This window comes from Artibeus jamaicensis, unplaced genomic scaffold, assembly GCF_021234435.1.
Source record: "Artibeus jamaicensis isolate MK-2021 breed Jamaican fruit bat unplaced genomic scaffold, CSHL_Jam_final contig_69, whole genome shotgun sequence".
Classification (NCBI taxonomy): Eukaryota; Metazoa; Chordata; class Mammalia; order Chiroptera; family Phyllostomidae; genus Artibeus; species Artibeus jamaicensis.
The window spans coordinates 305,544-331,528 of NW_026521927.1; the positions used below are offsets into that span (position 1 = coordinate 305,544).

Below are 25,985 nucleotides of genomic sequence, written 5' to 3' on the forward strand. Positions count from 1 at the left end.
AAAAGAATAAAATATTTAAAAATAAACTTGAATAAGGAAATGAAAGATTTGCATACTAAAACTTATAAAACTTTGCTAAAATAAAGAAGATACCAATAAATTCCACGTGCTTGTTGGAAGAGTTGATATTGATGAGGTGTCTGTATCATCCTTCTCTAAAAAAGGCATGCAAATAGCATATCTTTTTATGCTCAACATCTCCAATTATCAGGTGAAAACAAATTAAAAAAATGCAGTGAGATACCATGTCACACCCATTGCAAGTACCTAATATGATAGTTGTTATATAATGGATGGTCAGTATGTAGTTGATAAATAAGTTAATTAATCCTGTATTTAAAGAACATCAATAGACTGTATTTAAAAGAAGTACATGTCAGATTTGCCAAGGTTGTTATAAAATTTTCTAATCAATTTGAATTTGATTGTCTCCCTACAGATTGCTTCACTATATGAAAAATTCAGAAATATTATAAGATGGAGTAAGGCTGTTATAGTACTTTGACATCACAGTCAAGATCTTTTGTTCAACTTAGTGGATTTCTCATAACTACAAAAGATCTTGCAGAGAAAGGACCAGCCAGGAAAGCTCTAGAAGAGAACAATTATTTTATTTTAATTGAAATATAGCTCATCTACATTATAAAATGCACATTTTGTAGTTTTATACTTAAATATTTTTCTTTTTTGATCTATTAAAGATATTCTTTAAAATTTTGATTTTCAATTTTTCATTGATATTGTAAGAAAATATAATTGACTTTTTACACTAATCTCTTATCATGGTATCATGATGACAATCATTAGTTCCAGAAGAATTTCATAGAACATTTGGTATTTTCCATGCAGACAGTTATATCATCAGCTTTTTTTGAAGATATAACTGACAAATCAAATTATAAGTTATTTAAAGTGGACAATATGATGATTTAATATATGAATACATTGTGAAAGAATTTCCTCCCTTGAGTTAAATAACACATTCATCATTTCACATACTTACTTTTGTTTGTGAGAATATTTAAGTTCAGAGAACATTTATATTCTCTCAGCTATTTCAATTATGCAGCATAGTGTTATCAACTTAAATGTAATAAACATCACATTATCACATATTATATTACTACTTGACACACTAGTCCCTACTTGTGGGAGAAAAGAATAAGAGCATAAGCTTTCCTACATAATTTTGCAAGCAGTACATGATGTCCCATGACCAAGAAATGTATTACATGACTTTGTGATAAGAATGCAGCCTCAGATTTGATACATCTGAAGTATTCCACAGGCTCTATAAAGCTCATCATTTGGAGACCTGGACTATTTACTCTGATATTATTAGAGTTTCATAAGCAGTCAGTGAAAATTTTCATAAACATTACCAATGCAGGGGGTGAAAAGTAGTGTCAAATGAGAACAAGGAAGAAAATGACAAATTCTAGGTCTAGACAACAAGGAAAACCTACAGCATATTTCTTGAAACTAAGGCTATAAAAATTTACCTTTTTGTTTTTTGAAACTAAAAAGTGCTATAATGGTTTCAAATAATTTTATTAGTGGTAAGAGCTACAGTAATAATAACAGTAAAAGTTCTTGTAACCATACGTTTCTATGTATTAATATATATTTATACAAAATAGTAACATTGTATTTATAAAGATAAATATCTTTTCTGTTTCTTTAAGCTATAATTCTGGCCAAAGGCCAGAAAATAGACTAAATTATTGTCTTTCTTCATTTCAGTCTATAAATTTTTTATTTCTCAGATTTTCTTTCCCCATACTCCAAATAATTTCAGATTCACCTTGCTCTGAAAGTGACCCATGGTTTGAAATTTCCTGGTTATTTCTTGGAGATAACTCATGAGGTAACTGAGTGTTTTCTGGCTATCTGCCTTCAGTCAAGGGATACCTTTCTTCTCCAAAAAAGGGCTGAGTTTCAGCAATGTAACATCTCTCTGGGGCAAGGTCTGAAAATTGAACTGGGATCAGATAAGATTCTAAGGTCAAGGAAAACAATCCCTAAAGACAGATGATGAAAGACACTTAGTAACTAATGTCTTTTCAAATCCAAAGCCTAGCAGAAAAGGGCTCTTTCATCCACTGATTTTACATTCCAGCCAGCTGTTTTTCTGGGTGAGTTTCTTCTCTACAAATTGGGATCGGTGTATTGCTCAGAATTTCTCATCGCAGCAAATTTTAACAGAAGTGGAAAAGATAGTGAATCAAATAATCTTGATCCTGTATCTCCCAGTAACAAACTTTCCTTTGGCATGTTAACTTTTTTCTCTTACTCAAATTTATCAATAACAAGTCAGATAGATTAGACTCATGCCATTTAGTGATTGAAGAGATTGCAAAGATAATCTACTACTATCTTCTTAATTACAGGTTAAGAAAACTCAGAACTGACACATCTCAGTTAATTAGTGGCAGAACAAGATGAAAATAAGGTTTTCAGCTTCTTTTTTTACTGTTTACCTACAAAGTAGTTCGAACATTGCTTGGTTGGTTAAAATTAAGAAGAGACAGTCTTGCGGTTTGGAAAATGTACGTTTGCAATTTGAGCAGGAGAGCTTGAAATATGTAGAAAGAAAGTCAAAGATAGAAGCAGCTTTGATATCTGGTCTTGTTACCACTGTAATTACAATTCTTATGCTTCCCCTGAAATACAGTCTAGTCTTTATTGGGGCATTAAAACCTCACATTTTTACCTCTTGTTTCTAACATTTTACCCTACTTCAATTGAAGATATCTTCTTCTTCTTTTCTCTTCCATTTGGATATCAAGAATGAACATATTCTGATCTGATTATCATAAAAAGGTAAATTGCATAAAATGTATGCTCATGCTGTCTTAGAAGCTATTTTTAATCTAAAAACTTTTCAAAAACTTTTCTTATCCATATGTTTCCCATATACCTAGTAAGACTTTAAATGAGGATATGATTATTTCTCAGTTGAAGTGGCCAAATCAATTTAAATAAGTGAAATATTGACTCCATCTAGGTCTTCACCTCATTGGAAAGTCATTTCATCCACCTGCATGAATGTCCAATCTCATGGGTCAAATTGAGGAAGGTTATTCTATTCCAGAGAACCCATCATCTCAAAGATTTTTAACCTTTTCTTCAGAAACTTCCCTCGTTTCTGTATTTTTGTTTTAGACATCTTTGAGTAGGTAGTAATATACCTTTGTCTTCACAGAAATTCTCTATGAGTCCTAACAAACATTTGTTACCGAACCCTGAGTGCTTACTTTCTCCCATACTTTGTACTGTTTTTCATTTGTAAATTTATTTAGCCCTCCAAATACTCAATGAGTTGAGTGACATTATTACTCTCATTTATAGTTAAGTAAACCTATGAAACTTGGACAAGATTCCATGTGAGGTAAATATGTAGAGGATATTATATTTCAAAATTTCTATCCCACGATTTTCAATACTGGGTTTTTTGTTTATTTGTTTTATGAGATGATCAGTCACATGAAGCCATAAGGGAAGACAGAGGAAAGGCTCAGGAAACAAATGCCAACAGGTCCTAGAGACCTGAGGTACAGCAGGCTTTACAAAGTCAAATAAAACAAACAAACAAACAAACAAACAAACAATCAAACACACACCAAGGTGATAGGATGATGGGGCTGGGGTCGGGGCATGTGAGGCCAAAGGAGGCGATGGAGGTAGGGGAGCTTACGCCAAGGCCTTCACTAGGGTTTCCACAGGAAAGCAAGACAGGGAAATGTGAACAGTTCAGAACTGGATAGTTTGAATAATTTTGGTGGGCTTTGGATATAGGTGTGGCCTCTACTTGCCTGGTACCTAGCAGCGATATGATTAAGGCAGAGGAATATTGCTTCTTGGAGGACATGGGACATATAAAAGCATAAGAATTGTTTAGTTTGCATATTAAAGCAATACTCCTGGCTGTGCCTTTTGCTATTGCTAAGAATTGGCTAACTCATACAGGGAGGGGCAGTCTCTCTCCAGCAAGAAAGGTTTTATAAGATGTCAAAAATTATAGTACATAAATGATTATATACATAAATAGATATATGCATACATATATAAATATGTATAAACATATATAAGGTAATATATATTCTTATAAAATATTATTACTATATTTTATATTATGTATATAACTATATGTCAACATATATTATCCAATATACATTCATTCATATTGAGGGCCTGGCACTAACAATGCCCCTTTTTTATTACAAAATTTTTTATTACAAAATCATAAACATGTAGTTCTGTACCATAATATCATACTCTCAAGCACACCGTAAGCCATTTTAGGTGAAATATTCAAATTAAAACTATAAATTATTACACCCATATTATTACCCTATCAATCATACTCAAGCAGGCATTACTTCTGCTGAACCCTGTATTATATATAACACACAAACAATATTACATAGAAGAAAAGTAATTTGATAAATTCATTATCACCTATAATTGTGCACTTGGAGCTAAATTTTACTTTTATCCTTACATGGTCAGGCAGTTTATAAATAATTATCTAGGATATATTGTCTTTTACACATCAAAGCTATTTCTTTGTCTGCTTATGTCACATAAACAAGATATATCCATATTTGTCCCAATCAATTCTAGGGAATCCCCTTCCTAACTTCATTTTATATGGACAACAAAGAGAATTTCTTATCACATAATTTCTAATCATTTCAGTCTATATCTCTTTATTACCTTAGACATAGTCTACTGATGAATGTAACTACGGAATCTCATATAACAAGATCTCCTTCTCTTCATCAGCTATTGAAGTATTTTATTACATTGGGGACTTTCAAGTTATGTCCTCTTTTATATTCCTACTGAACCTGTATTTTATTCTATAATTTTATAGCAGTAATCTCTCTAGTTTCTTTTTAAAAGAAACACATAGAGTCCCATTTATAATGGTATTCCTTATTCAATGTATTTGTCTATGACAAAATCATAGGGAAGATAAAAGAAAACCTTCAAAAGATGTTAAGTGTGTAAACTGGTTAATGAAAAATAAAAAAGAGAGCATATAAAGTTATCTAAAGCTTTAGAGAGTAGATTTCTAAAGAAAAAGAGTTGAATAATTATTAGAATATCGGGAGTTCAGAGTAGAAGTGAAGTCAAACAATATAATAAGAGATATCAGAATTTATTTTTACTTCCAACTGGTAAGAGTAAAACAAAAGAAAGCACTTAGGTTAGATTGAATTCCATTATAAATAAAAGACAGGCGCAGAGCCAACCTGCTTCTTTTTTATCTGAAATACGTTAATATCATCAAAATATTTAAGTTACAAGGGTTGGCCAAAAGGCAGTTTGTGTATGTTACGATTCTATCCTAAATGATTGCGCCTCGTAACTAAACTAACTTTCCATCTATCTTCTCAACTTTCTGTCTCCTTTAAGATCTGCAAGGACTTACATCACCTCTATCCCATTCTCTTACACATCCATATATATATTATTCTAATAGGCCAGAATTATTTTAGTAAGCAAAATATGCTTCTCCACTGCTGATAAAAAAACAACTCTTCCACCTCACGTCCAAGAACCAGGAAATTGGGCCTGCACGGAGGCAACTCAACCAGTATTTGCTGGAGGAACAAACCTCCTCACTGCCCTGACAGTCAATTTGTAAGATTTGTGAGGAGGTATTTTTCTTTCTACACTAGAAAAACATGGAAAGAATGGAAAAATCAGCCACTATCTGGAGATTCTGACCTTTGAACAAAATGAACAAGGCTATGAGATTAAATATTCAATCTATAATTTCAAGTGTCACAGATAAATTTTGCCTAATCTGAAATGTGTCTGGAGTTTGGAAATGGATACAGACAAAAAAAATTAATCTCCTCATGACACTATATGAGAACCCTTCAAAAACCAGCAAGATCAGTGCTGTTATAATTTCAATTTCTACCATTTCTGGTTGACAGACACTGGATTTATCTTTCTCATTCACAAATACCCACATTGGCTTTGGAAAATATATTCATGAATTCTATTTTGACACTGACTTAAATTGATTCCCCAAAATTCAGTCATGTGGCCACATTTTTATTATGTTTTTTATGCCCTTCTTTCTTCCTATCCATTTTTTCCCTCTGAATAGGTAATAGAATCAGTGGTAAGGGAAGGATTTACCAACTGGATGGAATCTACCAACATGTCATATCTGAACCCAAATACAGTGACTCTGATTGGGATCCCTGGGCTACAGCACGTGCAGTTTTGGATTGGATTTCCCTTTCTCGGCGTATGCCTGGTGGCTCTGCTGGGGAACACTGTCCTGTTAATCGTCATCCTTACAGAACGCAGTCTTCACCAACCCATGTACATCTTCCTGGCAGTGCTGGCAGCCACTGACCTAGGTCTCTGTGCAGCCATTGCTCCAAAGATGTTGGCCATCTTCTGGTTTGGCTCTTGTTCCATGGCCTTTGATGCCTGCCTCACCCAGCTCTTCTTCATTCATGCCTTGCAGGGTATGGAATCTGGCATTCTGTTGGCCATGGCCTTTGACCGCTATGTTGCCATCTGTGATCCTTTGAGGTACACATCCATCCTCACACCTTTCTTTTTAGTTCTGACGATTCTGATGCTGGCACTTCGGACAACAGTGCTGGTTGGGATTTTGCCCATTCTACTTAAACGACTACAACTTTTCCAGTCTGTGGCTATTGGTCATTGCTACTGTGAGCACATGGCTGTGGTCAAGCTGGCTGCAGAAGATGTCCATATTAACAAGTCATATGGGCTCTTTGTAGCTTTTGCAATTCTAGGTTTTGACATGATATTTGTCTTGATCTCCTACATTCTAATTTTTCAGGCTGTTTTTCATCTTTCCCAGAAGGAGGCACGACGGAAAGCATTCAGCACCTGTGCTGCCCATATTGTTGTCTTCCTGGAGTTCTATATCCTTGCCTTTTTTTCCTTCTTCAGCCATCGTTTTGGACATGTGTCACCCCATGCCCATATCCTATCATCTACCATCTATCTTCTTGTGCCCCCTGCACTTAACCCCATTGTCTATGGTGTGAAGACCAAAGAGATCCGCAGGAGAGTCAGACAGATTTGTATTCTGAAGACTGACACACAGAAGTGATCCAAAAATATTGTAGCATGACATAGGAAATGTATGTATCTGTCTGTTTAAGATGGAAACTCCTTGTACCATGTCTTCCCTGGGGAGGTTTTTATATTATAATGATCTTCCCTAAATAACCCATATTCCTGAAACAAGAGCACTCAGAATATGAGATAAATTTTAGTGAAAATATGTATGTATATCATAAATTCCTATTATCCTCCATGTCTCCTTTTCTTTCTTCTTTTATCTTTTCTTATAATCTTGGTATGATAATAAATAATATAGTTTTGTACGTACCATAATTGGTGCTAAAGAAAAAGTACACTCTTTCTTCATGTGGTGGAAAACTTTGTGAGTCATCTACAAACTAAACATATTTGTGCTTTTTTCTTGAATTGAAAGTGACCAAGTTTACTAAAAAACTTATAATTTTTACCATTATGAAAACAGAATGTGAAGGCTCTGGTGACTGGCTCTTCAATTATGAGAAGAATCTGCTAGACAAACTACATTTTTGTGGCCACCAAATTTTATATATTTCAGTAGTTGATTATAAAATGGTGAAATTCACTATTGCTAAGAACTATATGAAAACACACTGCTCTTGAAACAAAAATGTGTTTGTGTAAATAAAAACCTCTCTATCAATGAAGATTTTGAAATAGTGAGTGAGTGATCCTCTATAAGGGTGGCATTCTTCACATGGCATTCTTCATGGGGTTTCAAGAATATTACAGCAGTTGTAAGTCCTGCTGGCTGGGTTAGGTCAGAGATACCAGAAACCATTGTCAGCAATAAATATATTTGCAATATATTTGCATATAGTGTCTAAATAAAGACACTATCCATTCACAGCACATAGAGTAGAAATGTCACATTCTGAAGGATATTATTATTGGCAGGTACCAACTGTGGCTATAATTATTTTTAGTAGGCAGAAATGTGAATTGATAAGTAGATGGTTGGAGTATTTACTTAGTAAGAATAAGTACTTCTTTCCTCTATGTGGCTTACTACTCCAAACTTTGCCCAATCTATCTTTTTTTCTGTAATAGTACCTGCAGTGGATTGAGAGTCTTTTCACTGTGAAGCAAGGGCCAGAAGATAAGCTAAATGCCTGAATTATGGGAGGAAACTGCTGTCATGCTGAAAAAGGCATGTTGTCTGGGAAAGAAAGGGATGTGTCTTGACTCTATAAATCCCTATAAATCTCTGACACATAAGCCAGGTGCTCAGGCTATGTTGGGATCTCCAGAGGAAAAAAACTAACTCACAAAACTGAGAGAAGACCATATTTATACGTGAGAACTGATGTGGATTGTGAAGAATAATTCACTGGTGAATAATGATTGAGCTGTTTGGTAACATAATTTAGAACCTAGAGAGGAAGTAGAAACTAAAAAATTATATTATGTTTTGCAAATTGTATTTTTAAGCATGGCTATAAGTATATCATCCATATGTGATATTGTCATAATTCATGAAGAATGAATTTTTTTCTCCTTGGCTGGGTAGCTCATTTGGTTAGAGCATAATTCCTATATGCCAAAATGCCAAGGTTGTGGGTTTGATCCCTGGTCAGGGCACATACAAGAATCAACCAATGAATGCTTAAATAAGCAGAATGATAAATTGGCATCTCTCTTTCAAATCAATAAAAATTAAAAAAAATAAAAAATGAACACTTCTTTACCTTTCAATAAATTTGAGACCTGGCAACTGCTATGAATACAACAGAAGTTTGTATGTGCAAGTTCTTGGAGAGTCCTTAACTGATATTGTACCCTTTCTTATTTTTATGCCACCATGTAAGAACCCCCTGGGTGCTATTGTGATGGAACAGGAATCAGTATGGAGGTGAACTGAGGTGCTTGACATCTGAGTAAAAGGGAGACCTTGTCCCTGGACCTGGATTCCTACTCCAAACACTATCTGCAACTGTGTGAGGGACTCCAAGTGAGAACTGCACAGCCGAGTCCAAGCATTTAATGGAGCCTTGAGGGAAACAATCATAAACTATGGTTCAGAGCCACTAAGTGATGGGGTGTTGTATTACACAAAAATAAACATATAAGGGAAAATGATGTCAAGTGTTAAATTCTGCAGTGACAAAAGCCTAAAGCATGCAGCTTTGGCTTTGAGTGGATGTACAGAAGCTTAAAGGGTGCTAATGTGGATGAAGGCTTTAAATAGAGTGACAAAGTTGTTATTATGTACCAGAGAACAAAGGAATATGTGCTTTGTAATGATGGAACAATTGACAAAACTGTCACCCTTTTTTCACATAGAATATATATATATTCTATGTATGTATATATAGAATCTTCAATGAACCTGTGGGTTTGATAAATGAAATTTCCAAGGAATGTCAAAAGTACCACACATAATAAAATATGTATAGAAAAAGATGAGTCAAAGAAGTGTTTAACTTTCAAATACACCTCAGAGAAACTACAAAGGCTTCTGGTCATTCTGAGTTTGAACACAAAACTGTTTCTCATTCACTTTTTCTTTAGACATTATATACTTAAAGTCTGAGCTGGCCTCTGGAAAAAATGCATTATTAAAACACTTTGTTACTCAGAAGAACTGCCAGGTTAGATGGAAAAGGATAGTTACATCTAAAAATGAAAAGCATTATTGCAATCCCCAACCTACTGGCTTAGAAAGATGAAGTGAAAATGTGAGCCATTTAAAAAAGGTAATAACTCTAACTATAAATCCTAAATCCTAGAGGATAAAACCAAGAACCGTAGAGGGAAAGAGAATTACCCTTATGAAACAAAATAGGACTCCAAATCAAGAAACTGGCAATATGAGCCTTAAATTTTAGGATACTATTCACTGGTAACTGCGTGTTCCATTTTTCTTCCTCTCTGCAATAGATTGTTTCTGCAGTTATCCTATTGCTGTATTAACATTGTATGTTGGCAATGTAAAAAGCAAATGACTTATCTCCTCCATTAATATGTGTTCAGAGAAAGAGAAACCATATTCCAAGAACTATATCCAAAGAACTATACACATGAAAGTTTGGATATAATTTAGATGATGGAAATTTGGATGAATGCCCAAATGGAATGACACTTGAAAGTTTGTAGGAGGTGTGAAAGTTTATTGCTATGAGAGAAACTATGCCTATCTTTGTCGAAGATGGATATGACAGTGTTTTCTTCATAAAGAAAAACTTCATATTTTTCTGCAATGCAATCATCAGGAGTCTATTTCCCATCCCCTTGAATTTGGTCAAATTCCATGACTGCTTTGAACAATAGAATACTACAGAAGGGATGCTGTGTAAGTCTTGTATATAAACTCTATCTAGCCTAGTAGCTTCTGCTTTTTATCATTTGAAGCCCTAAAACACCAGGTATGAAATTCAGTCTAATTCTAAGGGGACAGAGTCTGGGGAGGAGCAGTGAAGCACTAAACTTGTCAATGAAGAAGCCATATTGGGTGGTTTCCATCCTTATGAACTTTCTGAAAATTGAGCTGGAGCCCCTTTCTTCATGCAACCATGTGAGAACTTAAAGTGAGAATGTTAAATTAAACCAAATCAACACAAAACTCAAAATTGTGTTTTGTTTGTAATGTAGCAAAAATTAATCAAAATAATTGGGAAAGGGGATTATAGTTGAAGAAAGACACTGTCCCAGCGAAGGTGAAACAACATGTCCTACATATACACAATGGAGTTCTATACAGCAGAAAGAAAGAAGGAGCTCCTACCCTTTGCAACAGCTTGGATGGAACTGGAAAGCATTATGCTGAGTGAAATAAGCCAGGCGGTAAAAGACAAATACCATATGATCTCACCTTTAACAGGAAGCTAGACAACAAAACAAGCAAGCAAAATAAAAACAAAGATACTGAAATAGAGAATAGGGAGCAGCGACCAGAGGGGAGGGAATTTCAGGGGAAAAAAGGGAAGGATTTACAGGAACTAGTATAAAGGACACATGGACAACAACTAAGGGGGGTGGAAATGGGAGGGAGGTGGGGGGTATGGGGGTGGGCTGGGATGGGAGTAAAAGACAGAATACTGTAGTTGAAAAATAATTAAATAAAAAAAAGAATTGGAGTTGAGATTTCACTATGAAAGGATCCTCAATGGCAAAGAATGTTGGCCAGTCAAACAAAATGCTTCTTTTCTCCCTACCTCCCTGTCATTTCTCTACCTTCTTTCTTTCCTTCCTGTCATCTTTCATTTCTTTCTTTTATTTTTAGCATATATATTGAATGTATAAGTTCATGTATTGTTTTATATTCACTTGCTTCATTCAAAGAAGTAATTTGAATTGGGCCTTGACCTATTCAGCACATGTTTATTAAACTCATATCATATATCATTGAAATTCTAGATGCTATGAAAACAAATATAAACCAAACATTCATCACGGATGTTTGAAAAGATCAATGAAGCAGGCAATTTGCATATTGCATGCTATGTGTTATAACTGAGAAAGGATAAGATAACACCAGAAGCCATTGAAAAGAATTCAATATAAAGTGAAGGCAAAAAAGAGGTGGGAAGTTAGGAAAGGCTTAAAAAGGAAGTATTGTTTAAGATGAGCTCTAAAAGTTGATAAAAAGCATGTAGTTGTAGCATTCTGAAGGTAGTTATTAATTTATTTGAGCAAATTTGTGTATCTGAAAACATGTATGGCCAAATTGGAAGAGGTTAATAGTAATTTTGCATATTTATTAATGAAATTTATATGTGCATCACATATATATGTAAATGAGTCATGAATTTATGCATATCTCAGGTGAAGTATATGAATATGTATAAATATGAGTATGATAACATGTTAGAGAGAGACAGAAAGACAGTGAGAGATGTTTATAGACAAAATGATTGGAGAAATGTATATGAAAAATGCATGTATATTTATATCTGGTTGTATGAAATAAATATTACCTGTGTGATGTTTGTTCCAGGTAGACCGGGAGATATCTAAATTATGAATTTTAAGCATGGGGAAATGGTCATGATCTACATGTATAGGTCACTTGGTTTATGAGTTGGTGTTTAGTAACATTTTAAAAAACTGAGACAAAAGCCCTGGCTGGTGTAGCTCAGTGGATTGAGTGCCGGCCTGCTAACCAGACAATCGCGGTTGGATTCCCAGTCAGGGCACATGCCTGGGTTGCAGGCCAGTTCCCTGCAGGCCAATTCCCAGCAGGGGACGCACAAAAGGCAACCATGCATTGATGTTTCTCTCCCTCTCTCCTTCCCTTTCCCTCTAAAGAAAATAAATAAAATCTTTTAAAAAAATAAAATAAAAAATAAAAAACTGAGACAAGTGTTTAGAACATGCTTATGTGTAGTGAAAAAATCAGTTTCTGGGTACAGTCCTTGCCCTTAAAGAAATGTCAGTGTAAGAGCAGGGGTAAGGCATGCAGACTAATATTTGAAGTAAAGGACAAGTCACGACTAATGAATGGCAGAGATTCTAAAAGCATTTGGCAGTACAGAAAATGACAGGTTGGTGTCATTTGAGGACAGGCATTAAAGCACACAGATTAAAGAAAACATCTATTGAGGTGGGAAGGATTCCAACTAAGAAAGATTAAGGGAAAATGCTTCCCAAGTAGCACACAAAATAAACTAAAGTAGCAAGAAATGTGTAGTTTCTTCACAAATAAAGCAGTGGGAAAAAAAAGAAAAAAAAATAGCGGGTTTGGCTGGATCGATGCCTGTCCTGTGATTTAGTGAAAATAAAGCACATGGACTGGAGTTAAGTCATGCAATTATTTTAATGTCATGCTATGGAGTTAAGACTTGAGAAACAGGCTGTTGAAGATTTTAAGTACGATAAAGAAGATAATTGTTTGGAAAATACAACTCCATTTGCAGAGTTAATAACAACTTTGAATATTAGAGAAATTGATTATATGAAGATTAGTTAAATGAATTTTAAAGTATAGGAATTTAAAGTGATAAAGTATAAGACAGAAAAAGATACTGGAAATGTTCAGAGAAATCTTGGTCATTATTTGGATGAAGGGAAGCAAATAAAAAAATAGTTAAGAGCATCAGTGTTTTAAACAATTTAACTTAAGTCAAATGAGCAAAAATGGGGAATGTAGAGGGATACTATAGTGGCAAAGAGATTAAGATTTTAGTTTGGAACGACTTAAGGTTAAGGTGCGTATGAAGAGTGGTTCACGAGGCTGTTTCAATGAGTCTTCTGGAACACAGACATAATGCATGCTTTAGGATACAGATTTGGATGTCTTAACTGTGTGAAAACAAATTGAAGTAGGCAGAAGGGGAAAAGTGAAGCTAGAGAAAAAAAAAGTTTCTTTAGTTTCTTTTTTTATCTCCCATGCTTTCCCATCAAGGCCAATCTACTGCATATTGTTACTGTAATTTGACACCAGCAGTAACTCTCTAAAGAAGACTATTCTTTAGAAGATTTTCTTCAGAATAGTCTTCTTTAGGGAGTGGTGAGGGAAAAATGGAGACAAGTGTACTTGAACAACAATAAAAGTGTGAAAAAAATAACAAAATTTAAAAATTAAAATTAGGTATGAAAATAAAATAAAAAGACTATTCTCTTAAAACCCTTCAAACAAAAAAGATCTTTACTCATTGATATGACCACAGATATTTTTACATAATTATTTTCATTAGGATTATTCTTCATAATATATAATTCTGCATTGGTTCAATAACTAAAACATACATGTAGAAGAAAAATCATTAAGTCCAAAAAAATCAGGATAAATATTTTTGTCCACAAGTCTTGACAATATATTCCTAAATTCATTATTAACTCATTTGAAGTAATGTGCTTCCAATTCATAGTATGTAATACAATTACATAAATAATAAATTTAACAACAAAATATTTTCCTATGGTATTACTTGCATAAGCATTTGAGGAGGGTTCTGGTCATGAGGATTTCAAAACATCTACATTCTAATGGAAATAACTTATCTCAGTTAAATTCCCATACTGAATAAATCCTCCTCTTCCTTGCTTTGGTTATTTCTTCCCCTATGAAGCCCCAAATCTGACAGGTATTATCTTTACCTCCAACCTAACCTGATTTCTAGCTCCATACCCCAGGTATCCTGTCTACCCCAGGTATCTGCCTCAGTCTCCATGACAGTGCAGGATCCTCAGCACCCACTCCCTGATTTGCTTGGTCCGTACTCCATATATCAAGGGGTTGATCATGGGAGGCACAAGGAAGTAAAGATTGTCAATGATGATCTGTAGATGGGGAGCCATATGGTAGCCTAAAATCTGGGCTAGGACAGAAAAGACAACAGGAGAATAAAAGAGAGCAATGACACAAAGATGAGAAGCACATGTGCTAAGAGCTTTGCCCCGTGCCTCCCAAGAAGGTATCCGAAAGACTGCATGAAGGATCAACCCATATGAGAGAATGATGAAAAACAGATCAAATCCCACAGATGCTACAATAACCATGAGGCCATAGGTAATGTGGTCAGAGATGTCTCCACAGGCTATCTGTACCACAGCCATGTAGGCACAGTAGGAATAAGCAATGTTGTGGGTTTGGAAGCTTTCCAGTCTTTTTGCTAGGATGGGTGCTGGGGTCAGCACTGTCACTGCTCTTGCCAGGACAGACAGTGCCATCTTCACAAGCATGTTGTGAGCAAGAATGGTGGTATATCTCAGAGGGTGCCAGATAGCCACAAATCTGTCAAAAGCCATGGCCAAGAGAATCCCAGACTCCATGACGTAAAACAATGGGATGAAAAACATCTGTGTGAGGCAAGCATTGAAACTGATTTCTTTGGCATTCATCCAGAAGATACCCAGCATTCGGGGCACAGTGACACTGACCAGGGACAGGTCAACAACTGATAGCATGGCCAGGAGGAGAAACATGGGTTCATGAAGACTCTTCTCCACCCAGATGATGCATAAGATGGTGGCATTGCCAATGACTGCAATGACAAAGACCAAGAAAAAAGGCACAGAGAACAAGCCATGGGATGCTTCTAAGCCAGGAATTCCAGCCAGAACAAATATCAAGGGCTGAGGAATGGAACTGTTGCAAGAGGACATTCCTACCATGAGCTCCTCCAAGGTCTGATTCCTGGGGGGTAAAGAAATAAGGGACATTTTGAAATCACTGTATAATTTGTATTTAAAATACCAGGTATTGTAGTACTGTATGATGATAATCATAATTATATTATGTCAACTAGTGATCAAATAAATGTTTCAGCGGCTTGGGGTAAAGAGGATGCTAGTCCTAGCCTAGTTTCTCTACAATGGGAAGAAACAGTCTCAGGGATAAATTCTCAGTGAAGACATATCAACTCCATCATTTTAGATTGTTCTGAGGCTCTGATCCCATTTAATATTCAACATGTGAAACCTTATAGAATTTTTTCCCAATTAGCAGGACCTGGAAAGAGACTCAACATTACAGGCAGAAGCTGGAAATCATGGATTTCACTACAAATGAGAAAGTTTATTTTCACCATCCTAGGGTCCTCAGCCCTTGAGATTGGCCTTGGTGCTTTATGATTATTCTCTGGAGTATTTGTTAATTTTTACAAAGAACCTAGGAAACGTACTGATTTTATACCTAAAAATATGACAGTATTCTGAAGAAATAACATATTTTTGATGAGAAAACTGGAATCCAAAAATACAATAGATTACAAAATACAAAATACAAGTTCCAGTGTTTTAGAATTAAAGTGTGGTTGGGGAGTGGGTAGAAGTAAGTTAAATTAATGAGGTGGCGCATATATATATATATATATATATATATATGAATTTTTGTATGGGGAACATAGTGGTTAATTGTGATATCTATTTCTATGAAAATAAGACTATTGTATTTGCTGAACATTTTGACCTACTTAACTATTTTGAATAGAAACATATATTTAAAAATTTATAAATTATTTGATAAAAATTATAAAGAGTATAATTAATCAATAAATTAAAAGTAAAAAACAAACAAGTATAAAATAAATATAAAAATAAGGTATAGAAATAAGCTTTTTTATTAATATGATTGAGATTAAATTTTACTATTAAGGTTTAGACTCCAAATTTCATTAGAAATATCTCAATTATATTATATTTAAAAGAATCACACAGGAAAATTTTCTTTTTTCAATTTAATTTTTTTTCACATTTTAAAATTGTTGTTCAGCTACCGTTGTCTCCATTTTTTCCCCACCACTCCCCTCCATCCCAGCCATCCCTACTTCCCACCCTTAATCCTAAACCCCTTTGGTTTTTTCCATGTGTCATTTAAGTTGAAAATAAGCTTTGAAGGGGGGAAATAGAGCAATGGTAATGGCATAATCAATAAAATATATTTAAAAAATAAACTTTTAAAAGTTTATTTTTAAAAAATGTTGCAGAGTTGCTTGTGGATATACCTAATTACATACAAATTGCTACATCTTGCTCCAAAATCTGTAGTTTACAACACTTTAATTTCCTGTAACCAGGAGCAAAGCTTAAGCTGAAATTAGAATGGAAAAATGTAACACAAAGGTGATTTAAAAATAAAAGTACAGTAATATTAATATTGTGTCCTTTTGTTTCATTGTTAATAAACTTGATTATTTGTCTTTTATGATAATTAATTTAAACTAAATATTTAATCACACAATATAGAGTGACATATCTGCTAAAGTAACCCCAATATACATCATAAAATGGAGCTGTTCAGATCTAAGTATTTCATATATCAACTGCATCTGGTAAAAGGCATCCCATAGCTGAACAACTGGCAGGTCTCCTGGAAGTGAAATTAGTATGGTAAAATTAGCAAGATCTTTGAGATAATACATGTCTGAGATACAATTTCAGCCCTGCTACTCTATCTGATTTGACCAAGTATTTTAATGCTTTGAATCTCATTTCTTTTTTATCCTTCTCTTGAAATCACTTTAAAAAATTTATCCTATTACAGTTGTGCCAATTTCCCCCTCTTTGCTCTCCTCTGCCCCTCCCACCTCCTCCCACCTCTCATTTCCACAGTCAGTCCCAACACTGTGGTCCATGTCTGTGGGTCATTCATACATGCTCTTTGTCTAGTCCCCTCCCCTTCTTTTGGCCATTGTCCCCCTCACCCTCTGGTCACTGTCAGTCTCATTTCTTCAACTCGAAAGTGGGATAAGCCTTGCCTTAAATATTGTAATGAGTATTAAATCCATTGTTAAATTCCAACATTTTTTTCTTTAATTATTTTTAAGTACAGTTTTCTGTATGAAACATGTACTATTCCTGACAAAATCTTTTGAGCATTTGGTTGTTTTAAAAATTCAAACTTTTTTCTTTTTCTGTGAAGTACAAAGTTTAAATGAGAGATGCAAAAAATAATGTTCTTTTTGTGTTTTGTTTCTTGCAAGGACTGTAACTAAGATAATTAATAGTCTTGAATTGGCAACCTAAGGAGAAGTATTTGATGGCCCTGGTAATTTTACCCTCAAATATTTTTACATTCTTTATATGCTTGAGTGAAAAATATTTAGTATCACCAGAGATGAATAGCTGGCCAAATAAAAGATGCTAAAAGCTTTAAAAATATATATTTTAGTTTAATAGGAGAAAGAACCTTATCACAAACTCAAACAGAAAAGATACCCTGTGAAACCAAAGACTCATTATCAGGTAAAAATTGAATGATCATGTATCAGGAATATTGCAGAGCTATCAGAAATAATTGCCACCAATAGCTATAACATTAATTATAAGTAAAGAGATGATTGATTTAGATTTAAAATTTATGAAAATAGTTACTACTTTCTAACGAATGTCACTGTGCATTCTAAAAATTGCAGATCCCAACCATGGTCTTAAAAGGGTTGGTGATTGTTATTTAGGAATCTTTTTTTCCTACAGGATTTTGCATCCCAGGATTTTCTACTTTTTTTCTCCCTCTTTTTCTTTCTCTTCCTGAAATAGTACCTGTAGATGGTCGTAAGTCTGGTCACTACAGTGGAACTGGGACTAGCAAAGCAGCTGTTCACTTGAGGTGTGGAAAAATTCTGTTGATGTCCAGATTAAGATGGAGTGTCTGAGCTGAAAGCAGATTTATGCTGGTTCGTCCTGCCTCCCACCCCTCCATCCCCTGGGGTAGAGACTGGGTCTCTAGTGGCCTTTCTGTTAGTCAAAGTGCTTTACTTAGCTCGGATACTCTTGGAAAGAAAGGCTAGAGCCGATCATTGAGGATAGCAAGTGTGGTTGAAGGGACAGAGAGTGGACTTTGGGTAGTGAGCACGCAATGAACTATACTGATGTATTTTAAAGTTATACACCTAAACTTACATAAGGTTATCTTCTTCACTTCACATAATATTCTTTTTTGGTTTTTGTTTATTTTTATTTTATTTTTTTCACTTTTTTGTTGTTGGTCAGGTACAGTTGTCTCCATTTCCCCCCCACTTTTCTCCCCTGCCCCAGCCATCCCCACTTCCCACCCTTGATCCTACCCCTCCTTTGATTCTGTCCATGTGTCCTTTATACATATAAGGATATTAAACAATGTTACCCTTATAAATTTAATTTTAAAATTTAAAGATAAGATGTTTAGGAGCACTGAAAAATTAATTGTTGTTGTGTTGAGAAAGTTGAAGTCTGTGGTTCAGGAACTCTAGGGAGAAGAGTAAAGACTGGGGGATTCACTTAGAATGAGATGAAAAAGCAGTTGGAGTAAAGTAGGGCAGAGGTGTTCACAGCTATAATTACATACAAATTGCTATAGCTTGCTTCAAAATCAGTAATTTAAAACATTTCAATTTACCATGACCTTGAGAGCTCCAGAAGCAAAACTTAAATAGGAATTAAGAGTCTTGATTTCTTAGATGCAATTAGAATGCACGAAAAGCTGGAAAAATGTGTGCACTAAGTAAATTTTAATTGACTAAATTAAGACAATCATTTGGTAAATAAGATATATAAAAGAAACATAGAGATGTGAGATTAAAGTAGAATAGATGAAGAAGCTTTAGGAAAAATATTGCACCATACCAAATTTAAGAGATATTGAGTTTCAGAAAGACTTGGCAGAAGTCAGAAGCTTAACTTGTAAGTGCCAAAGAAGGAGAAAAACTGTTGAGAAATTCTTAAGGAACTTTGCTGGGGAAAGTAGTCAAATATAAACATTCTGAAGGTAGTGATCAGGGCTGTTTGTTCACTGTTATTTCCCCAGGGCCTGGCAAATTGTAGGTCTTCAACTATTTTATATAAATAAATGCACACCATATACACACAGGTTTTTCATCAATCATCCACTGTAGACTGTAGGCCTAAAATAATATTGCAAAGATAAGCAGCAGTTACACAATCTGTGAGCTTGTCAAAGTCTTCAATTAGCCATATTCCACAGCCTAACTACAATATATTCAGAGTACTCAAATCAATTTAATTCTTTCCATTATGCCTGCAATCTGGATCAAGTCATTATCATATTGTCTTAGAAAATTTTTATAACCTCCTACAAGAAATTTGCATTCACTTTTTAAAAGATTTTATTTATTTATCTTTAGAGGGGAAGGGAAGGAGAGAGGGAGAGAAATATCAATGTATGGTTGCCTCTCGTGCATCCCCTGCTGGGAACTCGCCTGCAACCCAGGTGTGTGCCCTGACTGGGAATTGAACCGCTATCCTTTGGTTCACAGGCCCGCGCTCAATCCACTGAGCTACACCAGCCAGGGCACATTCATTCTTTTCATTTCTTGTCTCAACCTATTTTCCTCATTGCAGTCACATGATTCAAAAAAGAAATTTGGAGGTCACTCATTGTCTTAAATTTCCCATGCAGTAAGAATTTTTCTTTTTAAGGGACCAATCCCAGGTCACCTTTTGCATTTCAGTGGTCATGTTTCTTCAGCTTTCCTTCATTTGGATCAATTTTAGTCATTCTTTGTCCTCTCAACTTCAACATTTTGAATAAATGGGGCCAGTTACTTTGTAGAATGTACCTTTATTTGAATTTTTCCGTTACTTCATTAGATTCAGGTTATGCATAGGTGGCAGAAATACTGTAGAAGTGGCATTATGTTCTTTCTTTCTTTTTCTTGTTTACTTTTTTAAAAATTGTTGTTAAAATTCAGTTGTCTCCATATGTTCTTTCTTATTGATCCTCTCTGGTAGCAGGCTATTGTGACTTATTCTTGCATGGTGATGTCAACTTTAATCACCAAAACCTAGACATATCCTCCAATTTTTTCTACTTTAGAATCACTATTTTTCCCCTTTGTAATAAATAACTAACCTTAGTAAGTCACATTTAAGTTTTATTTGCAGTTGTTTTGGCCTTTTTATTTTCAGATGAGGGGAGTGAAACTACTATATGTTAAAAGTTACTTGGATTTTTTCCTTCCCACTTTTCTTTAATATGATTTTTACCCATTTGTTATATAACGCAGTTTATTGGTTTCTCTTTCCAACTGGGGAGTTTTAAAGAATCCTGGATGATTTAACTACTGGCATTCTAGTCATAATGTGTCTGGGTTTAGGTTTTAGGTTTAGGTTTTTTTGGATTCATCTTGTTTGAGATTCCCTGAGCTTCTTGGACCTGAATGCCTGCTTCCTTCACCAGGTTGGGAAAATTTTCAGCCATTATTTCTTTAAATTGGTTTTTTGTCCCTTTCTCTCTCTCTTCTCCTTTCAGGACCTCTAAAATTCAAATTGTTTTGCAAGAATAACAAGAAAGCAGATATTATGACTACTGGACTTGTGACTACTAGGCTGAAAATTAAAAACATTCTTAAAAATAACATCATTGTGTTACGTTTGTTATGTTGTTACGTTATCTACACCAATAGCAACGCTTTCCTTCTAATGACGTCATTGTTCCCCTTCCCTTTCTCATAAATACCCCTTGCCTTTGTCTCCTAATCAGAACACTACTGTGGCTTTTCTGCCTGGGTCAGTGCTTCCAGAATAGCGTTCCTCCTTTGCAGAACAGAGTGAGCTAGCAAAACTGAGTGGAAGGATTGCAGTTGGTGTCAGCTTTCTCTGACATGCGGGGCCCAGCGGAGGCAAACACTGAACAGAGAGGACTTCAGTGGAGGAATTAGAGTAGCGTCACTGCAGGACGCCACGCAAGGAGAACGGGAAGCAGTCACCTAAAAACCGGAGCTCCCTGATGACTGCAAGGGGGGGGGTGTGTGTTTTATGTTGTCCCAGAGGTTGCTGAAGCTGTTCTCACTTTTTAAACACCTTTTTCTTTTTTGCTGCTCTTAGTGGGTGTTTTCTGCTATCTTGTCTGCCAAATCACTGGTTGGGTCCTCTGCTTCATCTAGTCTGCTGTTGATTTTTCCTAATATATTTTTCATTTCAGTAACTGTATTTCTTTATGACTTTTAAATACTTTCTATCTCTTGTTTATGTTTTCTATCTCTTTGTTGAAGTTCTCACTGAGACCAATGAGCATCGTTATAACCAGTGTTTTAACTCTTTATTTGATGGATTGCTTGTCTCTGTTTAATTTTTTCTTTTTCTGGGGTTTTATCTTGGCCTTTTATTTGGAACATACTAATCTGTCTTCTCATTTGTCTCTCTCTATGTATTTGTTTCTATGAAATAGGTGAAATAACAATCTATTCTGGTCTTGAAGGAATGACCTTGTGTAAGAGTTGCCTTCTTTCAGACTCTGTGTGCTAGGTGTCTTTGGCAGGCTAACTGGAGCTGGAGGGTGCATGGGCCACGTAGAGGCTACCTGCACTAGGACCACCTTGGAAGGCCAGTTGGAGTTGCAGCTTAAGTGGAATCAGCCTTAGGTAGTCCCAGGAGCAAGCCCTACCGAGACCTGGAGCTGAAGTTGGAGTGGGTTGGAGCTGTAGATTCCTGGGGGTAAGCCCCTGGAACTACAGCTGAAGCAGGAGTACTCTGTAGAAAGTTCTGGGGACAAACTATACCTCAGCAGGAGATGTGCTAGGGTGGGTGTAAGTAGGGCAACTGGAAGCTAAAGCTGGAAAAAGCTGCATGGAGACTTGTATCTCTCTCTTTCATTTGTTGTACACAAGCTGTTCATTCAGCCCTCAGTTTTTCTTCATAGAGAATTGTTCTATCTGTAAGTGCAAATTCATAATGTTCATAGGAAGAAGTGAGTTCAGGGTCTTCCTGTGCTGCCATGTTGGACTGGAAGCCTACAATGGTCCTTTTAATACACAAACCTAATTATGTCACTCTTGTGCATAAAACTTATGTTGTCTTCTTCATTTTTTAGGATAAAATTAAGAATCTTTAGCATGCACTATACACCCCTGCATGGTACTATCCTAGCCTTGCTCAGCAACTTATTTCAACCTCTGTACTTCAGCCCATGAGATGGATTTCCTTCAGTTCTTTGAATGCATGACACTCCTTCCTATATTAAGACCCACACATGTTCACACATCCTGTTTTCTCTGCCAGTAACATCACCACCCCATTTCATGGCCTATTTTTTTCTTCAACTAGTTAACTTCCAATCAGCACTAAAATAAATGTCATTTTTAAGGAAGCTTTCCTTAATTGTCCTAGACTAAGTCAAAACCCCATGTTATGTGCCCTTATAGAAATCTGTTTTATTACTTGACAACACTTACTATCCAATGTATATGCATTTAAGCATCACTTGGTTATGTCACTTTCATCAGCATATAAACTCCCAGAGACATAGACTTCTCTTTTGCTCACTTCTTCTCAGAATCCAGCACAATCTGGCACATTTTTGCCCCTCCATCATCAAAATTTTATTGTATGAATATAAATAAGTTGCATATCTTCTTTGTTTTGACTAGAATTTAAGGTATGATTTTTGAAGATTTAGTTTTATGTTTGTTACTATTGCTGAACATTTCCATTGAGAGAGAGCTTGTAAGTGCTAACTCTTTAGTTCACATTTCCAAAACTAACATAGAAACAATCCTGATACTTGTCAAGAAATATATTATGTTAAATTTCATAATTCATGGTACTCTGAATAAAAAGAAAACATAGGAAGAAGGTCCAGATTGGGCAGTTCATCTCCAGGATACATCTAACATAATGCCAATAGTCTTAAAGTTTACATTTCCCCACAGATTCTCTTTAGCCTAGGAGAGATCTGTCCCTACTCCTATGTCATTGTCATTTTCTCCATTATCTTATAAAAACATCATCAATCCTATCTTTAAGGTTTTTATTCTTATTTATAACCATCACACACTCAGGAGTTCTAAAATATATGACACATAAATTCAAACATCTTATTGTTCATTCATTCCTTTAGAAGCTTTCATTAAACACATATAGGGCACTGAGAGGTATCAGTGTTAAAAAGTAAATAAAGGATAGTTTTTATACATGAACTGAGTGCCTTTGTGTTTATTTAAATCTGAGCTGCACCACTTAATCAATATGTGATATTGAGGAAGTTATTTAATCTATCGGAGTCCAAATTTCTCATTTGTAAAATAAGGCTAACACTCTGGTGACTGGTGATGATATATGAGTGTGTGAGTGTGTACCTCGTACATACATATGTCTCACAAAGTAAATATACAAAATTATACTTGCTGTGATTATCTATAGTTAAGTAATGTTTATTTATTAAAGGCTTAATGTGTGGCACTATTTTGAGTGTCTTTTTATATGCTTTCACTCATTTAATCCTGAAAATTCTATAGGGAAGGAAATCTTATGATCCCCATTCTATTGATTATGAAAACAAAGCCCAGAAAATGTCTGAATATACATAGATAGTAAGTGGTAGAGATAAGTGATGAATCCAGGCACACTGACTCTACACTGACTCTATGGCTAGTGCACTTAACATGTAACAATAATAATTTAATTGATAAAAGGCTATTAAGAGTTAACTACAATACATCATGACATTTCTTTATCATGATGGTAGGGACAGGTTTTAGTTAGTTTTACTTGAGGAAATAAACTTTCTGATAAGGTGATGGAGCTTAAATAGATACTGTACCTTGAAGAATAACTAAGTTCTTTGTGGGTAAGAAGGTGTCTAGACAGAGAGAAGCAGTCTAAGCAAAACCATGAAGATATAAAGAGACCTATTATTTGAATCAATGTTGGAGTTTTTGCAAATAGAACAGAGAGTGCAAGGGATTTACGAGAACAGGAGAAACAGTAGAAGGGCAATTCATAAAACTCTAATACGGTAATATGTGGACTTGATTATTGCAATATTGAACTGTTCCATATTACTTGTTAAACAACTTTTTATGTGTCAATTCTTGTGAAAATAACACACAAGTATTTGTTGTAGTCAGAGGACATGAAATTGTTACATTGACTTTTCTATATAATATTGAGTAATTATTAATTTTTCAATTGTAGATACATCCTTTGGAATATTTTGAGGCTTTTGTGAGTTTCTTCATTTTTTGAATCATTCACTATTGGAAAACATACTACTACCTCCAGTTATACCACAGAAGATCAGTACCAGCAAGGAGCAGAAGGGGATCTCTTTCAAATTCATGAAGTTCTAAGTAAGCTTCCTACAATTCAGGTGCACACAAAATACAATATACTTGTTAGTTCCATTGGAGTTGGGGAATTTCTATTATGTGTGGTCACTCTTCCTTATTTAAATCTGATAAAATGATTGATTTCAGCAAGAGAAAATATCATCTCTGTTATGAGAGAGAAATTTGCACTCTTCCCATTCTGATGCTATTTCTGCAAACAATTTGAACATAATCAGGAAAACTTTACCTTCAGAAAACTAAGTACATAGTCTCTAATTTTCTTTGTCCTGACACCATATACAATGGGGTTAAGAAAAGGTGGGACCAGAAGGTACATATTAGCAATGAAGATATGAATCTGGGGGGCCACATTGTGGCCAAAGCGATGAGTGAGGAAGGTAAAGACAGCTGTGGAGTAGAAAACAAGGATTACACAGACATGAGAGCCACACGTGCCTAAAGCTTTAAGACTTGCTTCCCGTGATGGAAGGTGAAAAACTGCACGGAGAATTAGAACATAAGAGACAACAATGAAGAAGCCATCACAGGAACCAATGACAGAGGCCACACTAAGGCTGTAACGCTTGGTTGCTCCTGTGTCCACACAGGCAAGCTTCACCACAGCCATGAACTCACAGTAGGTGTGGGCAATTATTCGGGTCCTGCAGTAGGGCAGCTGTTTGAGCAGGATGGGATGTGGAGAAAAGAAGACTACTCCCCGGAGTACAACAGAAGCTCCCATTTTGGCAATGTGAGCATGGGTGAGAATGGTGGTATGGTGCAGTGGATGACAAATGGCCACATAACGGTCAATGGCCATGGCCAAAAAGAAGCCCGATTCCATGGCAGTAAAGCTGTGGATGAAGAACATTTGGGCCAAGCAGGCATCAAAGGCGATGTCATGGGCTCCAAGCCAGAAGAGACAGAGCATGCGGGGCAGAGTAGATGTGGAGAGGACCAGGTCAGTGACTGACAGCATGCACAGGAAGAGGAACATAGGCTCATGGAGGCTTCGCTCTGCCTTCACCACGGCCAGGATGGTCACATTCCCCACCACGGCCACTATGTACAAGGAGCAGAAGGGAATCCCGATCCAGACATGCAGGTGCTCTAGTCCTGGGATGCCCAACAGCAAGAAGGTGTTAGCAGATGTTTGAGATTTATTGGCTGGACCCATTGTGTTGCTGCTCTCTGTCTTTTGTAAATGGAATCCTCCTTTTGGGGGCAGAAGTTTTTTGCCAAGATCATCACACCAAATCTGATAACAAATGAAAAACACATCTGGAAGATCCCAAAACGTCATGTTAGAAAACATGAAGGGCTGTGATTTATAGTGAACAAAATTTAGAAACACTAGGTAAAAACTGTGTGACCAGACACAAAGTACTTACTATAAATCAAGTCATGAACCACAAATTTGTTAAGAAACAAAACAAAATAGAACAAAGA

General features: G+C 35.6%; 3 protein-coding genes across 3 annotated transcripts; 1 reads left to right on the forward strand and 2 right to left on the reverse strand.

Annotated features, from left to right (window-relative positions):
- The first annotated feature begins 6,169 nt into the window (after positions 1-6,169).
- On the forward strand, positions 6,170-7,120 carry LOC119043127 (olfactory receptor 52A1). The gene has a single exon (XM_037137014.2). It carries the CDS (start codon positions 6,170-6,172, stop codon positions 7,118-7,120), a length of 951 nt encoding a protein of 316 aa, XP_036992909.2.
- Positions 7,121-14,211: 7,091 nt separating this feature from the next.
- On the reverse strand, positions 14,212-15,165 carry LOC119055757 (olfactory receptor 52K1-like). Its single transcript, XM_037154030.2, has one exon. The coding sequence runs from the start codon at positions 15,163-15,165 to the stop codon at positions 14,212-14,214; it is 954 nt and encodes a 317-aa protein (XP_037009925.2).
- A 9,603-nt stretch (positions 15,166-24,768) lies between these two features.
- Positions 24,769-25,713, reverse strand: LOC119055766 (olfactory receptor 52K1). The gene has a single exon (XM_037154039.2). The coding sequence runs from the start codon at positions 25,711-25,713 to the stop codon at positions 24,769-24,771; it is 945 nt and encodes a 314-aa protein (XP_037009934.1).
- Positions 25,714-25,985: the final 272 nt, after the last annotated feature.